Consider the following 18,232-nt stretch of genomic DNA (forward strand, 5'->3'; position numbering starts at 1 on the left):
TTGAAGATGTTAAAGCCACCAAAAAAAAGCCTTTTTTTTTAAAGAAAAATCAGGAACAAGATCGAGAAAAAAAAATAAAACTGCAAGCGGGAATATGCCGACCCTCGCGTGCTGCACGTCGGAGAGCCGGCGGCCCTCGACCCGCTGGACCCCCGACGTGAAGCTGCGAGGGCCCGCATATCACTGCTTGCAGTTTTAATTTTTCCTTTTCTTTCCATGTTTCTTTTTCTCCAATGCTTTTGTCCCCTCCTTCCCTTGCTTCCTTTCCTCGTTTCTTACTTCCTTGTCTCATTTTACTTCTCTTCTTGTCTTGTTTCTAATTCTCTCTCTTTTTTCTCCTCACGTTTTGATGTTCTCCATCTGCTTCCCTCTTTTTTTTGTCTTCTCTCCTTTCCTTGTTTCTCCTCTCATCTTCTCTGCTGGCCATGTCACAAAAACAGGACAGAAATGGAAAGAAAGAAAGGAAGGAATATGTGCAGCATCCATGTGCTCACGCCTGTTTACTGTATACACACAAATCTGCACGACAGTCTGTAGTGAATGTGTGTATTCAGACAAATTTCCCCTTGATCCTTTTATTTACATTTTCCGATGCCAAAATCAGCCACACATTTTTCTACCGAGCGTGTTCTTTCTTCTTCACGGGCTGAGCTTATAAAATAAAAGCCAAACACTAACAGGAGCTGTAAATGAGCTGAAACAAGCTACCGAATCGTGCGTCACTCAAACACGAGCCAGCCTATTGCCCTCACTCAAGTTAACACCTTTCCAAACTGACAAATCTTTATCGGTGTACACTGCAGAAGATTCAACTGTCCCGGCACCTGAGGCAGTGACAGTGCAGCCTCAACAGGCTCAAACAAGCCACCTGCAGTCTCCATCGAGGGGTCCTGATCCGAGACAGACTCCCAGGCACCAGAGGAGTCAGCTCAGCTCTGACCTCAGGACCCCTCAGGCTACAGCTCCATCCCCAGACATATCAAGCAGCTTTCAGCATCATCACGCACCTGTCTGTTAAAGTCAGAGCTCTGAAAGCCTGTCGCATTAATATCATGTGTCTGATGCATCAAGCAGATACATTACACTGATACTGACACTGATACAGGCAAAAAGAACGACAGTTTCTCTGCCAGTGAACAACTCATCTGTCACAGGGGGAAACATCTATCAGATAGTCAAAACACACACCGTCTTCTTGCTCTTCCATGTTTTAATATGTCTCTGTTCTAAATCTCCTTAATACAGATGTAAAAGGGAAACATTTGGATCCTGGCAGATGATGGATGAATGCGTGACATGTCAGCCAATCTTCGACACAAAACTATGACAGGTATGTCCAGAGCTAAGAGAGCATGTATCAACAGACCAATTAGTGAGCAACACGGATGAGTTGGATTAAAGCTCTACAGCACCAAAGCAGAGCAATCTGCAAACAAAAGAATCTCCGCCAGCAAACCATAGGCTGGAAAATATGTCCAACAGATTTAGATTTGATAGACTGATTGTTGTGCTCAGGTGGAAGTGAAGAGAGTGAAAGAGAAATTAACTGGAGATAAACAAAACGTGCTGTAAACAAAACGGAAAATCTCCCGATGTTTTTTCTAAAGTGTTTGGTTCTACCACATAAAATATGAACTAACATCTGAATGTGTGAAGTGGACATCTATAAAAAGTCGGGACTGAGGAACAGCTGCATCGCTCCTGCACTGATTAATCACTGACTGATAATGCCAGAACACTACAGTATAATCTAATCTAATTGTTTCTTTGGGGGCATTTGTGCTACTTGTGTAAAATTAAAACTAAAATAGCCTGAAAATCTTAAAATAGCAGCGTTGAACTTCGATCTGCAGTATAACCAGGGAAATCTCATTCATATCTTATATGGTAACCCTGAATGAGCCTGTGTGCAAAAACAAAATTTACTTTAAGTCACAACTTTAAAGAAGCTTTTGCCTCATTTTATATTGAATTTTATATTTTCTTGATGTGTGTGTCTATACTCCTTTAGCATGAATGTATCCTTGCTCGATGACACCTAATCATAGAACTGAAGCTACCCTACAAAAATCATTACACAGATATTCTGAATATTATATAGATCATATTATTTTCAGTGATTCTTTGGCAGAAAATCTCAAGACAACTGTGGAAATCTGCATGTCAGTTCAGGTGTGCTGCAGCAACACCTTGAACAGCCTCAGGCATTTCTCCAGTGAACTCATGTCGGCTCCTGGCGGTGGGCGCTGGAACTGCAACCAGTTTAGGATAATACTCTCCATCTGTGACTGAAACTCACCTTATCACACCTGACATGTAAGCTGACATGTAACCTGATGTGATTTGATAACCTTGTTAAATCAATGCATAAATGAGAAAAGGAGACGTAAAGCATGAGAAATAACATTTAAAATGCAGATATAGAAAGACCAGAAATGTATTTGCAAACATATATTAAAAGAAACAAATGCACACAAACTTTCCATAAAATTGCCAGGAATATCATAGTCTGTGTTACAGCTATTCATACTACAGGAAATAAAATTAATATAGTGCCATGATCTCTCTATTGGGGACTGTAGAGTTTGTGGAATAACAGGAGTGATTTTTTTTTTGTGACTTTAAACTTTGAAGACCAGACAGAAGCTGCAGCAATATCATGTGAATATTACAGTAATCTGTAGAGTCTCTCTGAGGTGGAAAATGCCTCTGAGGACTGATGGATGGACGCTGAGGGAGGAAACACTGGTCCATTAAGAGTCTGAAGGAAACACACTGAAATTGGTCGCTCTTGGTCTCTCTCTCTCTCTCTCTCTCTCTCTCTCTCTCTCTCTCTCTCTCTCTCTCTCTCTCTCTCTCCCCCGCTGCACTAAGAGGATAAGCTCGTCCCTTTTTCTCCCCTCACCGTGATTGGACGAGGCCTCTTCTTAGGAATGGCATCAAACTATTTAAATAGCACTTTGTCCCCCTTCGGCTTAAAAGGGAGTTTTTTAGCTGCCGATACCAGAAGAGAAAAGTTTTCAATTAAGAAAGGAAAAAAAAAAAAAAAAAAGAAAACAAGGGAGATTTTATACGTTTTCCTTATTTTCACGGTGGAGCTTTTTTTACTTTTAAATAAATTGCCATAACTTCATTCTTGGGGATTATTTCTGGATTTCTACACATTTTACGGGATTTAATTACTTTGGATCTGCTGTTTTGGTGAAGCAGGTGAGTAGCAAATATTCTGTGCGACAATTTTTTTTTTTTGCAGATGCATGACAGAGAGCATGTATATGAATTCAACCTGTTGCACGTTCTGACTTTATCTGACTGTGACATAAATGTTATAAAAGGTGAGCTTTGTTGGGTTTTGTCGTCATTTGTCACAGGCAGCAGGCTGTTGTTTCACCATGAAGCTGACAGGAATATTTTTGCTTTTGATGCTTTGGACCTGCGAGAGCGCGAGAGTCGCAGGTGAGTTTGGCTGAACTGACTGACTCAACTTGAACTTGTTCAACTTCTCAGAATATAAAGTCTTGTCATAGATAAGACAGTGGTTATTATTGTGTTAAAAAAAAAAAAAAAAAAAAAAAAAAAGCTGGTGTGGCTTTATAAAGTTTGCAGCGCATTAAAACAGAAACGGCAGAAGTCCAGAGCGCTGCCAGACAATGGTTGACTGCTTCTTATTATTCCCCCTGCAGAGAGTCGAGACGACAATAGCGTGTATGACTTGTTTGACCTCGTCCAAGTCCCCAGTACGAACCACGGGGTCACCCTGGTGAAAGGAGACGACCCGTACAGCCCCGCCTACAAGATCCTCAATCCGGACCTGATCCCCCCTGTTCCCGAGAGCTCCTTTAGGGACCTGATCGATTCCATCCATGCCGAGAGGGGCTTCCTCCTCCTGCTCAACTTCAAGCAGTCCAGACGGACCAGGGGAAGCCTCCTGACCGTGGAGAAGCAGGACGGCTCCGGACCTGTGTTTGAGATCGTCTCCAACGGCAAGGCGAACACCTTGGACTTAGTTTTCTCCACTGAGAACAAGCAGCAGGTGGTTTCCATCGAGGAAGTGGATCTGGCCACGGGCCACTGGAAGAATATCACGCTGTTCGTGCAGGAGGACCGGGCGCAGCTTTACGCGGGATGCGTGGAGGTGAACACCGCCGAGTTGGATGCGCCAATTCAAAGCATCCTGACGCAGGAGACTCCAGCCAGCGCGAGGCTCCGAGTTGGCAAGGGAGCCGTAAAGGACAGGTTCATGGTGAGAGCACGCGCCACTATAGACGGGAGACTGAGTTTGAAGTTTGGAGAGTGAATTTGTGTTTCAATTTGATTTTCATTTTAGTGTTGTCGGTAAGACGTTTTTGTTTAAACCGTTAACAGTGTCCGAGTGCGTAAAGACGCGTATGCCAGGACAGAATGATTGTGTAACACTGTACGTGTAATACAGTGATAAAAGTCTTTATGATCCGATGTACCGGATTACAGCTTAACCTGATCGCTGATACTTGCAGGGGGTCCTACAAAACGTGCGGTTTGTGTTTGGAACATCACTGGACGCCATTCTCCGCAACAAAGGATGCCAAAGCTGTGAGTAATCACTCCCGACACGTCTTGCGTGTTTACTAAACACTCATCTGCTTCATGCACTGCCAAGTCCAAGATAGTATTTATCAAAGAAATGTGTAGATACTTAATCTGCCTGCTGATTTCTACATAGAACACTCCACAAGAGGCTGTTTACCACAGAGGAATGTCACTTTACAAATATCTCCGGGTGCTGCGGTCTTAAACCATCTCCTCTGGGCTGTGCTTTAACTAATTACTTTTTGTAATAATTTATAGTGGTGTGGGATTAAGTACAAATACCCATCTTTATTAATAAATGAATGATTATGATGAGTGTGCAGATTTGATTTATACTATCTTTCTTTCAGCCGTAATGACCGACACCATGATCCTGAAGAACCTCAATGGCTCCTCAGCCATCAGAACAGAGTACACTGGACATAAGACTAAAGGTAAACACTGATGCACGAGACCCTTCTATTATACTGGTTCACATCTTTTCATTTGTTCTTGGTCTAAAGACTGACTTGCCTAGAACAGAAGGAGAATAAACATATTCACCTGAACTAACAACTAATGACGGGCCTGCCTGTTTCTTCTGCCCTGGTGAAGACCTGCAGATGGTCTGCGGCTTCTCCTGCGAGGACCTGGTCAGCATGTTTAAGGAGCTGAAGGGCCTCGGTGTCGTGGTCAAGGAGCTTTCCAATGACCTCCGCCAGCTGGTAAGGGGGAAAGCCAAGAGACCGTCTCCTGTCTGCCTGTCTGCCTGTCTGCTGTGTGTGTGTGTGTGTGTGTGTGTGTGTGTGTGTGTGTGTGTGTGTGTGTGTGTGTGTGTGTGTGTGTGTGTGTGTGTGTGTGTGTGTGTGTGTGTGTGTGTGTGTGTGTGTGTGTGTGTGTGTGTGTCCCAGGGCTATCGCAGGTCAAAAATTGCTCATTGAAAGTATTTAAACAAATGACTAAAAATGTAAATGGATGGGAGGACTGTTTGTATTAATTGCAGTTGTTGACACAACAGTTTTAATGAGAGAATCAGCGGCTGCCTGGTGATATGATAACATCCTTTCATGGTCACAAACAATGTTGAGATATTGATACTGTATCCTAATCTGGGAATTCAAATGAAGCCAAGAGGCCTGTCTGCCTGTCTGCTGCCTCTGTGTGTGTGTGTGTGTGTGTGTGTGTGTGTGTGTGTGTGTGTGTGTGTGTGTGTGTGTGTGTGTGTGTGTGTGTGTGTGTGTGTGTGTGTGTGTGTGTGTGTGTATTTTAGATGTGTATGGTCTCTAGTTCACCATCACAAGTGTGTACAGCTGTCGAGCAACAAACCACAATACATGATGCTGTATATTCATAATGAGATGTGGTAACTGTAATATATTGGTCCAAGATTTGCAAGCCTGATTATGGCAACACTTCAAAACTGTTTCCAAACTTATGAAGTTTTACTTTAATATATTTAAACATATCATACAATTTTGTTTGAACTGACATGAACTTGTCTTGCATATCGCCTTCTTTCTGGATAAAAGCGCACAAACTACACTGGTGCTTTTTCGTGTTTAATTGCACCGTACATTTTAGTACCGACCCTGAGAAAAGTAGTTTATTCTAAAGGTGACAACTTCTGATATCGAATAACAAACAACATCTGTCTCCACACCCCCAGACGGATGAGAACAATCTGATTAAAACCCGCATCGGCATTCACAGCGGCGTCTGCATCCACAACGGCATCGTGCGCAAGAACAGAGACGAGTGGACCGTCGACGACTGCACCGAGTGCACTTGTCAGGTGAGATCCTCCGGTGTGTTTCCATCAGTGTCTATTGTGTCATAAGTACTTAAACACACATCTGAGAAGATGCACTCAATTGCCTGACTTCGTCCTCGTATGTATACACACACTCTGGTATATAAAAGACAACCACACTGAGGCGCAAGCACACTTAACCACCACTCAACTGCTCAGTAATTAGTAGCGTGACGGCTTGGCAGACGGCCAACAGCCTCTACAGCTGTAATGACAGGTCTGTTGTCAGAGGTTCAACTTGAGTGTGGCCTTCAGGGACTTGACCAGACTTTGAGTGAGGCATTACCCGTAATTAAGAACAAGACCTTGGCTCTGACAAGTGGAAAAAAGGGATGAGTTTAGGTGCAAAACACTTGGCAGGGAAGCTCTCTGAATTTCACCAGTGGCTTTATTTCATGGTTTCCTCTTCTACTGATATACTCGTTGTTCCGCTTTTCTCTTTCTTCCCAGTCAATGATCAGATCCAGGAGGGAGAACATTAGCATGAAGTTGTTATGCCCGAGTCATTCGCAGTACACTCCACACAGGTTTTGCTGGCAGGCTTAGCTCTACTTGTTTGGGGCTCAGTGCCCAGTCCGGCTCCACATTGAAACCAACATCCATTATTAGGACTTTGGCCTCCTTCCCAAACTCCCCTGACCCAGTGGGCAGGTGCTTGTCTGCAGGGGTCTCCATTCTCAGCCAGAACTCAGCGTTTTACTTCTCTCGGGCATGGTAATTCTGCAAACTCAAATACTGAATAGGGAATTTAATGAGTTGGTTGCACGGACATGGACTAAAGACTTGGATAAAAAAATTATCTTGCAACACGCACTGATTTAAATAGGTTTACACAACCATTACCTCCGCTGTACTGCAGTGTCTTGATTCCGTGTGGGAATCAGGATCCGACCCAGCACATGGACTGAATGTCGAATAAAATTGCTGCAACATTTGGGTGATATCCATATATTTGAGCTTATGTCTAAACATGAATTTGATCTCTGTGCAGAACTCTGCTACTGTGTGCCGCAAGATCTCCTGCCCCCTGATCCCCTGCACTAATGCTACTGTTCCCGACGGAGAGTGCTGCCCACGCTGTGGAACACGTAAGCTTTTCTTTTTCACTAAGTCCGACACATTGTCAGAGCCGGCATAAGTACACTGTAATTACAGTTATGTAAACCTGCACTATAAATGTCTCCATGAATGGCCCCTATAAGCGAGAACGTATACGATTCAACTAACAGACGAAGCATTGAAACAGCGTCCCATTCCCTGAGAGAGCCGTTTCTGTTTTATTTGCCATATAAAATAAAAGCCACAGATATTCCCCCGATGTAAAGGTTGCTATTCAAGAGAAAAGATGATTTAACTTCAATAACATCCGAGTAAATGAAAGGGATGCTTATGTGTTTGGAACATTGGCGCTTTGTGCTCTGAAACATCTTTGAATCTTCAAGTTGAAATAGCTGCAGTTTGCCAAATTGGGTAAAAGTGAGGATGGAAAATTGGTTGGCTGTTTAGTGAAGCCATCTTTTACATGAAGAGAAGTGACATGTTCTTCATACCTATGCGGGCTTGGCTGCAATGCTTCCCCAAAACCTAAATAAACAAGCGGAGCCGCATTCATCCCGACCTCAGCCACTTGTTGAAGTCATTACACACCAACGGCCACGTTTTCGAAATCTGTTTCCTCTTTAGGAAAACATAAGCCAATGGGGCATCCCTATGCATCCCGGGGACAGTGGGCCTTTCTGTTTCTCCCAGCGTCTCTCAGTGTTAGTCCTCTGCCTTTGCTCTCAACAGAAGGCCTTCTCTGTGTCTAAGTCCCAGCTAAATCCACACTATTAGCCCTCCGATTTAAGAGCTTTCCCTCCTCATTTAGGCTCGGGGGTGTTTGCGAGGGGGTGCCGCCTCACTGGAATAGCTCTTTTATTGTCTCCCTCTTCCCCTCTTTCTCATATTCTCTCCCTCCTGCTCAGTGAGCGACTATGCAGAGGACGGCTGGTCGCCGTGGTCTGAATGGACCCATTGTTCCGTGTCATGTGGGCGGGGCATCCAGCAGCGGGGGCGCTCTTGCGACCGTATCAATAACAACTGCGAAGGTACCTCTGTGCAGACCCGCGACTGTTACCTCCAGGAGTGCGACAAGCGCTGTGAGTCCATACAACGTGTACCAACAACCACACACAAACAACAAGCGTGTCATGTCATGTGATTTTAGTTGTGCGTCATCATCTGTGTGACGGTATTTGTTTTTATGATATAATGCCACAGTGGTCCAACATGTTGCTTCCTGATAAATGACCTCTGACCTTTCTTCTTTTTTTTTGCGGCCCTCAGTCAAGCAGGACGGCAACTGGAGCCACTGGTCACCCTGGTCATCCTGCTCAGTCACCTGTGGTGCTGGTGTCATCACCCGTATCCGCCTCTGCAACTCCCCCACGCCCCAGCTCGGCGGCAAGGAGTGTGAGGGAGAGGGCCGGCAAACAGAAAAGTGTCAGAAGTCTCCGTGTCCCAGTAAGTTTCACCATCCTACGGTCACGGCACCGCTGGTTTTTTGGGGGTTTTTTTTGGTTAGGAAGGATAAAAAAAATGATCATGTTTTCTTCTTGTCTCCATCAGTTAATGGCAATTGGGGACCCTGGTCACTGTGGGATACGTGCAGTCTCACCTGCAAAGGAGGTGTCCAGACCCGCAAACGCCTGTGCAATGATCCTGCACCAAATTATGGCGGTAAAGAATGTCAAGGCGACGCCAAAGAAAACCAGAGGTGCAACAAGAAACCCTGCCCCATCGGTGAGTCATTTTAATCACTCAGCGCTTCAACATGCATCTGTAATATTTTATTATTTATCTTTTTTTGATGTGTAGCAATAGCTACATTACTGTTGGTTTTAATCATTTAGTTACATTTTTATACCCTTAAATCTACCATCACAATAAGATCTTGACTGGAATGAGATTTACTGGATTACGAAAAGGTTACATGTGAAGGAATATTGATAATGAGACGGTACTGCGGTTTTCAGATGGGTGCTTGTCCAACCCCTGCTTTGCTGGAGCCCAGTGCACCAGTTTCCCTGACGGTTCCTGGAAGTGTGGAAAGTGCCCAGGTGGTTACGCCGGCAATGGCATCAAGTGCAAAGATATTGATGAGGTAAAAATTCCTCCGTTCTTCTACTGTGACTACGTTAACTACAAACGTGGCTCGATGCTTTGCTGCAACGTCTACCAGGTCTTCAGCTTAATGATCGCAGCTGTCACTCTTTTTTATCCTGAAAACAGTGCAAGGAGGTCCCGGACGCTTGCTTTGAGTTTAACGGCGTGCACCGCTGTGAGAATACAGTGCCTGGCTACAACTGTTTGCCCTGCCCACCTCGCTACTCGGGACCGCAGCCGTTTGGAAAAGGTGTGGAGCAGGCTACTGCTAATAAGCAGGCAAGTACGGTCCTGTCTTTGTGTCATCCAATCAGAAAGCAGGACAAAATGGCTCTGACAGAGAGAGAGAGAGAGAGAGAGAGAGAGAGAGAGAGAGAGAGAGAGATGCAAGTAGATGAATAAATTCTGACAGTCAGTGTGAAGTTCGAGTACACTTGTATCTGCGGGTCAGAATCTTGCTCAGTTATTGTGATGAATGTTGGTCTCTCTGAAGACAGAATGTCAAGAATTTGGACAATGCACAGCCAGTGTTGATCACCGACAGTTGATGAAACTATTCATCCCTCCTTCAACCTGCAGGTGTGCACACCCCGTAATCCCTGCCTGGATGGCAGCCATGACTGCAACAAAAACGCTCGCTGCAACTACCTCGGACACTTCGCTGATCCCATGTACCGCTGTGAGTGCAAGCCCGGTTACGCTGGCAACGGCCACATCTGTGGGGAGGACACGGATCTGGATGGATGGCCCAATGCCGACTTGGTCTGTGTGGAGAACGCCACCTACCACTGCAAAAAGGTACGTAGTGATAAAGCTGCAAGATGAGGAAAAGAAAAGAGGGAAGTCATGAGTAGTAAACTTACTCAAGACATTACTGATGCAGGGTTAAAGTTAAATTTCTTGCATTATCACGTCTAACGTCTGACTGTGCTGTCTGTTATTCAGGACAACTGTCCCAACCTCCCTAACTCTGGGCAGGAAGATTACGATAAGGATGGCATTGGAGATGCTTGCGACAATGACGATGACAACGATGGTATTCCTGACGACAGGGTGGGTACACATTTCCGGAGGTGGAGTGCACAAGAGAGTTTGTGTGTGTGTGTGTGTCCTGTGCGACTGTGATTTCACCATTCATCATTCATGCTGTCTAATAAGAAGGCAGGTGGAGGGGGAGGAAGTGAGGGGGAGGGAGGGCGAGGGAGGGAGGGCGGGCGGGCGGGCCGGCCGGCCGGCGCAGCAGAAAAGCAAATGTTTCTTCCCAGCCTGAGCCAAAACCTCAAATTCCAACACTGGGTTAGAGCTCTGAAGGAGCTGCACTGTGTGCCGCTAATCCCAACATTACATTTGGGATGGGGCTTAAAAATAAAGCACCTTTTCATTCTGCATCACTCCCATACCTGGTAATCGACAGCCAGCAAACAACAAGCGCTGCACCTAAAAACATCTCATCAACTCTTTGTCTTTGTCTTTTGGAAACAGGACAACTGTCCATTCGTGTACAATCCCAGGCAGTATGACTATGACCGTGATGATGTGGGTGACCGCTGTGACAACTGCCCCTACAATAGCAACCCAGACCAGACCGACACGGACAACAATGGCGAGGGAGATGCCTGTGCTGTGGACATTGATGGAGATGGTGAGAGCTGGAAACTTTTTGTAAAAAAAAAAAAAAAGTGCTCTGGAAATCAACATCTTTGCGAGTATGATTTTGCTTTTTGACTATGATATTTTACTTTTGTGTTTCCATTCATTCGCCAGGCATACTGAATGAGAAGGACAACTGCCCCTACGTTTACAATGTTGACCAGAGAGACACAGATCTGGACGGAGTTGGAGACATGTGTGATAACTGCCCTCTGGAACATAATCCTGATCAGGTGTGTGGACACACACACACACACACACACACACACACACACACACACACACACACACACACACACACACACACACACACACACACACACACACACACACACACACACACCGCCTTTCCCCATTTCCTTCCGCCTCACCCGGCAACAATAATCCACATTCATCTCCCTGCCTTTCTCTATAGCTCAGCATATATCTCTCTTTCAATTCAGAGAAAGTCTTAGTGATTAGCCCTGTGTCGCTGTCTAAGCTTTATCACAGCATGTAAAGGTGGAGTAAATCCTGTATGCAGCTCAAGGGCACATCAGTTCAATAAGGCGTGGTGGGGGGTTAGGGGTCTTTTCAATGGCCCATTGACGTTAGCTGACTAATGTGAGGGGAGAGACCCTGGGTTGGATATTACTGAGGAATGGACTGGCCCTGGGGTATGTGCGTGCCCTGTCGGCGCAGCCCAGGCCTGCTCAGTCCACCTGTGCCATGCTACACTGAGAAATAGGAATGTGTTGAACAACGGGAACCAGGAGAAGGATGGGGGAAGCAGGGGAGCATCAAAGTCTAAACTGATGTGGGTTTTAAAGAGTGAAGCCCACTGCAATTAAAGGCGAAAAGAGACAAGTCCAGACATGGATGCAGAAATGTTATTTATTTGTCGAAAGCATACAAAAACTTAAACAAAAGTGCCACTTACTGATATTTTAAACAAAATAACTTTTGATTCTAGAAATCCCACTTGCACCTATTCTTTTTTAGAACCACAATATGTTAGCCCAGCTCCACCCAACTATTACTCCAATTAGTTAAAGGTTGCACCAATAGTTTCAAAATTAACTCGAGGTCTATGTCCATTTGGATGCAACAACTGGAAGCAATGCTCAGTGGAGAATCAGCAGACCTATATATTCACACAATTAAAATTGGTTCCGGTAATACCTGCCAAGTAGGACGAGAATGATTTTTCTTTTCACTGGAGATTACGGTAGTGTTTAACAAGCAAATCGGAGTAGAAGGAACAATGGTCTTGTGGAGTGATGATGTTTGATCTTGGACCAATGGAGCTTGGCAACTTTATAGAGGTGATTGGACCCTAAGGAAGTCCTCAATGAAAGAAGGATACAAGAGTTGAAAGGATAAAGGCAGCAGGAAACACAGCAGTGAAAGAAAAGCATCTTAAAACTTCATAACTGATGAGAAAACTCTACATTATAACAGGTGGATTCAGATGATGACCGTGTGGGAGACAAGTGTGACAGTAACCAGGACATCGACGAGGACGGACACCAAAATAACTTGGACAACTGTCCGTACATCCCCAACGCCAATCAGGCTGACCACGACAAGGACGGCAAGGGAGACGCCTGTGACCACGACGACGACAACGATGGCATCCCTGATGACAAAGACAACTGCAGACTGGCCTTCAACCCTGATAAGCTGGACTCTGACGGTAAGCTAAAAGTGGCCGCGCCTAATCAATACGGCTTTTTCTAAACTGTTCTGAGGGAGCAGTACGCTGAAACACAGCTCATAGCATGTTTATGCACCTTGGGTGCTATTATCAATTTACATACAATGTATACTTTTCAGGTGATGGCCGAGGAGATGCTTGCAAAGATGATTTTGATCAAGACAATGTGCCCGACATCTATGACGTGTGTCCGGAGAACTTTGACATTAGTGAGACAGACTTCCGCCAGTTCCAGATGGTTCCTCTGGATCCGAAAGGAACTTCCCAGATTGATCCTAACTGGGTTGTCCGCCATCAGGGCAAAGAGCTGGTTCAGACCGTCAACTGCGACCCTGGCATTGCTGTTGGTAAGTTAAAAAGAATGTGTCATGATCGTCTGCACGATTCATAGAGTTTTTTTCAAGTTCACCTGTAGAACTATTAAAAGGCCGATAGGAGAATACCCATTTTCAGTCCGTTTTTTTTCTCTTCTTCCATTGACATCCCTCCAACTTGCATTTGTTTCCTTCGCCAGGTTATCATGAGTTTAATTCGGTGGACTTCAGCGGGACTTTCTTCATCAACACGGAAAGAGATGACGATTACGCCGGCTTTGTGTTCGGCTATCAGTCCAGTTCCAGGTTCTACGTGGTGATGTGGAAGCAGATCACACAGACCTACTGGTCAAACAAACCCACCAAGGCACAGGGCTACTCGGGCCTGTCCATTAAGGTTGTTAACTCCACCACCGGTCCAGGAGAGCACCTCAGAAATGCCCTCTGGCACACAGGCAATACCCCAGGACAGGTAGGCAAGACTACTGTTCTTCTACGTGTTGTTAAAATGTTTAATAAGAAATCCGATTAACCCATTGCTGTTTATTTTCTCATACGCCAGGTCCGCACTCTCTGGCATGACCCCAAGAACATTGGATGGAAAGACTTCACTGCCTACAGATGGCATCTGATCCACAGGCCGAGAACAGGACATATTCGGTGGGCAGAGGATACTAATGAATCCCCAATTCGCTTCACATGAGTTTGAAGTTGAAATATCAAGCTTTCGACCTCATCAACTTTCATTTTGATTTTATTCCCACAGAGTTGTGATGTACGAGGGCAAGAAGATCATGGCAGATTCTGGTAGCATCTATGATAAGACATACGCCGGGGGCAGGCTAGGTCTTTTCGTCTTCTCGCAAGAGATGGTATACTTCTCAGACCTCAAGTATGAATGCAGAGGTAAGCATTTATTTAAAGTCAACTAATATGTACAATCACTTGATGTGCTTCTCTTAAAATTAATGCCACAGAGGAGGCCAAATGTAAACTCTCTTTACATCGTGTCTCTTTGTTTTAACAGATGCATAAATGCACAGCGCAGGAAGCTCTGAGGAATGCACCTTTTTTTGTACAAAAGTATGAACTTATATATTCTCATGCAAAGTCCAGGGACCGATTTATTTCCGCGACTTTTTCTTCTGTGGCACGCACACTTGGACGAGGCGAAGGGCATGTGGTCAGCCTCAGGGTAACTTGAAGCTGGTTCGGGCAGAGCACCAACCAGCTGACTGCCAGTTGAGGATCAGAGAGCCCCTTCTCCAACACCTTTAGCATCCATGAGAGCAGGGAGGAGCTGGAGAAAAAAAATGTATAATTATCAAACAAGTTTTTCATAGCTTTGCCGGTAGGACACCAACACCTTTCTATCCCAGCTCTGCCTGCTTTCCCGCTCTCTGACAAACCTCATTCATCTCTGTACGGGAATGGCTCCTATAGACAACTATGCACTTCCAAGCCTTTACATCTCTCTCTGACTTTCTATCTTACTTCTTCAGCCTGTGTGCCTTCCTACCTTACTTTCTAGATGGACATCCCAAAGAAAAAAAACAACAACTGAATAATTCCTTTGCTTTACCAGACTTGCCAAGGATGTAGATTCTGAACGATACAACTTTTGATGACTCAGTGGATGAAGACAGCGTTAACATTTTTTTTTTGTGATTTTTTGTTGTTGTTGTTGTTGCTAAGGATGTGCAACGTAAGGAAACTGTTGGGAGTGGAACAAGTTAGAAATTGGGGGAACGTGATGTTGTGGATGTTCATGCACGTGTTGTGTGGAAGACTAGCCATGAGTGGAGCAAGAAAGTTCTTTTACCTATCTGCCTAAGAATCTCTGTAGAGAAGAACTGTGGCGAGAAGAAATTAAATTTAGGTCAGGTATCTTTTATATACAGGGATCATCGACTTTGCTGATGTTGTCTGGTTATATAAACAACTCTCAGGATTAAATGGAAGTGGTGATCTTCCCATGATAAACCAGTGAGGAAAAATTAGGAGGATTATTTTACAAAACAATTGCCTTCAATCTTAAAGCCAGGATTCCCTCCCAAATAACCCTCATCTTACATCAAAACCTTGAAGAAATTTATCTCCCTCAGCTTTTGAGGATTTTAATATGAAATTATGTAAATACATGTAATTTATTGACTTTTGCCTACAATGTAGGCAGTTAACAAAATTTAAATACTTTAAAAAAGTAAAAAGAAATCCTTCCAATCACAGTGAAAGCTGACTTAAAATCAGGTACAGTCGACTGTCGGAAGCGGGATGCATGCTCTAGTCATTGTCTATCATCTCCCGCTGTACAAAGTGAATTTGGTATTGTTCAGGTAGGGCTATTTAGTATGAAGTGTATGTGACTTGTGTGTCTTTTCTTCAGAGAGAGATGAAAAACAAAGGAAATATTTGATGTACAATTATTACCTCATTGCTGTTGTATAATTTGATCAAACAAAAACACAACCTAAGTACTTTTTTTTTTTTTAATTCATTTGAAATGATGGACATCTTAGTGCTACTGTAGCATGAGCTGTAAATAATATGGAATTTCATATCTACAAACACAGGAGAGCTCCCGATCCCATGATCTGCCCCAGTGAAAATGACAGTAAAATGGGAGATTTCTTTTTTTTTTTTTTTATAATTTAGCTTTATCATTTATGTCCAATGCGATTTTTAGCAGATAAATTATTGTTCTGTTTTCTTAGCTGTTTGTGAGAGATTGATATGTGTGTGTGTGTGTGTGTGTGTGTGTGTGTGTGTGTGTGTGTGTGTGTGTGTGTGTGTGTGTGTGTGTGTGTGTGTGTGTGTGTGTGTGTGTGTGTGTAGATAAAGGCTATTTAAATAATTTATCAGGATCTGTTGCCTCACAAAAGGGCACACGTCCATCTGTATAAACGGTTTGCACACTGACGTGAGGATGTTCTGTTCTTTATCGTTTTTACCTTTTTTTGTTTTGTTATTGTGTATCAATGTTACCATTATTTTTTGTACAATTAGTTTTGCTTGTCTGTAAACATTTTCTTAGTTGTACAAAGCAAAATGCTGTTTTTATTCATAGTGACTATTTTGTTACATACTTCAAGACAATAAATAGTTGTTAAAATTCTCAAACCTGTCTGTGCTTTTGTTTGTCACACTGGAGCGGTTTTGCCTCAGACTCCAGCGGTGATCAAGTCTAGAACTTGTTTAGGTGGCGTGGAAATAGAGTCAGGATTTACACGATGACTCAGAGCAGACTTACAGTCAGTCTCTTCCCTCCAGACTACATCACAAAAAGGCAGACAGACTCGACCGTAGCTTCACTGCTTAACACCTACAATTACTCAAAGTGGTCTCCTACTTCCCCTGACGCTCAGACAGACTTGTACTCTCTCTGCATGGAGGCAAACATGGTCTCTATTGATGAAGGCCACATGAGGAATGTGACACGGACATCTGCACCTCAGCTTGATCTCAGTGACCTCTCCGGGGTCTGCAAATATTAGGTTGACACAAACCTTGACATTGGCTGAAATGTGGTAGAAGGGACTAAAATAATCCAGCGGTGGACGAAATAGATTCTGTTTTGTCATTTTTCTGCTTTTTGTGCGGCAACACAAATTTCTTAGATTTTATTTTCCATTTTATTTTGGTGATACCATTCCCCTAAATATAGACAGGGGTGTTTTTGCTGTCTCCTTCTTTGGCATAAATAAAAAAATTAAAAAAAAGTCACTCTTGTAATGTTGCACTGGAATTCATCGGTCCAAAAGTCAAGAAAAGCAATCGGAAATGGACTTGTGAAAAGCCTACCTGTACTTGATGTGTATACAGTAAACTCTGACGACTAATCCAATCAAAACTCAAGGAAACAATCCAAAATGCGGTCAAATGGAACAGAACCAAAACAGAGAAAAAACACTAAAACTGGTAATAGCCTCATGTGCCACCAATTAACGAACAGCGGGGTCCAAAAGAGCAGAACTACTGGTGATTCTTTCCTGCACAGTTCTATTCTCGGGTATTAGACATACTGTATTGTCACACAAATGTGAGACCCGGTATGCAGCAGGAGGTGGATTCGTGTCCTGGGTCAGGTCTCAGATACTACAAACCGAGTGGCCATATAATCACTGATCCAAAAATGAGTCCTGCACATTGGTGTCTTCTGACAAAGACTCTCTGTTGATGTTTGACTTTTTGCGACTTTGTTTAAACACGGTGGCTACATCTCTGTCCATGCAATAAACCAGCGTGTTCCTCAGTTTATTTTATTTTATCCTAAGGGCTAGGGCTTCTTTGTCACTGAGAAAAGACCAACCAGACTACTCTGTTTAGACATATTCACTGAAAGCTATTTATGAAGTCAGTATAGGATGACTCATTCTTATTCTGTAGCAATCAAATGTTGAGAAGCAAGTAGACGTTTATGGGCTACACTATAAAACAAATTAAAAAATTAGCCTTTTTTAATCCAGGAAGTCAATCATAAAGTCATTCCTACTAACAATGGCAGCCCGGCATGGGTTATTATGGATTATTACAATGTGGCAACACTGAAGACCAGACATCTTAATACCAGCTGCAGTTCTCACAGGTCTCTGCCAGCTGTCTGCAAACACCCACATGGACTCTAAGGCCCTATTTAGACTGTGTCAGGATGTGACTGTTGCCACATTGAAAATCCCCACCAGTTTATAGAAAACTCCACTTGGTACACTTGGTTCTTGCATGAATTTGGTCCATTGTCTTATTTTACATAAATTATTCTCTATAAAATATGCTACACCTTCTTGTTAGTTGGGAAGTGATGAGTAGATGTCCCATTCATTGAGTATACTCTTTGTCTTTTTAAAATAAAACGGTCACAACATGATTTTTGGATACCTGTACTTCAGATACCTTACTTTTAAGTCAATATTTAGATGGCATGTTCATTTGGCTTAATTGATCAATTAATTAGAATTATTGTTTTCATAATTAGTTGATAGTTTCCTCAAACATTCAGCCAGTTGTAATAAACTTTAATCAATAGTAACCCATCACAATAGACTACAGCGACATCCAATTGGCTTATTGGGC

The 18,232-nt window shown here is 43.6% G+C and overlaps 1 protein-coding gene across 2 annotated transcripts; it reads left to right on the plus strand.

Moving 5' to 3' along the window:
* The first annotated feature begins 2,974 nt into the window (after window positions 1-2,974).
* On the plus strand, window positions 2,975-16,282 carry thbs1b (thrombospondin 1b). 2 transcript variants are annotated; one of them, XR_011311315.1, is made up of 24 exons: window positions 2,975-3,210; window positions 3,372-3,456; window positions 3,684-4,243; window positions 4,497-4,572; window positions 4,920-5,003; window positions 5,164-5,273; window positions 6,215-6,340; window positions 7,350-7,446; window positions 8,323-8,496; window positions 8,684-8,860; window positions 8,966-9,139; window positions 9,373-9,500; window positions 9,629-9,781; window positions 10,082-10,300; window positions 10,448-10,555; window positions 10,985-11,144; window positions 11,267-11,385; window positions 12,593-12,827; window positions 12,968-13,195; window positions 13,363-13,634; window positions 13,725-13,822; window positions 13,929-14,068; window positions 14,190-15,953; window positions 15,998-16,282. XR_011311315.1 is itself a non-coding variant. In XM_069708471.1 (23 exons), the coding sequence occupies exons 2-23, from the start codon at window positions 3,393-3,395 to the stop codon at window positions 14,195-14,197; spliced, it is 3,510 nt and encodes a 1,169-aa protein (XP_069564572.1). In that variant the 5' UTR covers window positions 2,975-3,210; window positions 3,372-3,392; the 3' UTR covers window positions 14,198-16,282. The 2 variants fall into 2 exon arrangements, 1 of the variants encoding a protein (XP_069564572.1); XM_069708471.1 differs by having other exon boundaries at window positions 14,190-16,282.
* Window positions 16,283-18,232: the final 1,950 nt, after the last annotated feature.

Source organism: Brachyistius frenatus, unplaced genomic scaffold, assembly GCF_029030835.1.
Source record: "Brachyistius frenatus isolate BFR_SWC_R1_liver_20210118 unplaced genomic scaffold, ASM2903083v1 Contig_76, whole genome shotgun sequence".
NCBI classification, from domain to species: domain Eukaryota; kingdom Metazoa; phylum Chordata; class Actinopteri; family Embiotocidae; genus Brachyistius; species Brachyistius frenatus.

Bases quoted from the DNA above. Each gene is read 5' to 3' on its own strand.
- thbs1b (XM_069708471.1), top strand. From the start codon at position 3,393: ATGAAGCTGACAGGAATATTTTTGCTTTTGATGCTTTGGACCTGCGAG. The intron at 3,457-3,683 runs GTGAGTTTGGCT...TTCCCCCTGCAG, and splicing joins CGAGAGCGCGAGAGTCGCAG to AGAGTCGAGACGACAATAGC. The intron at 11,145-11,266 runs GTGAGAGCTGGA...TTCATTCGCCAG, and splicing joins TGTGGACATTGATGGAGATG to GCATACTGAATGAGAAGGAC.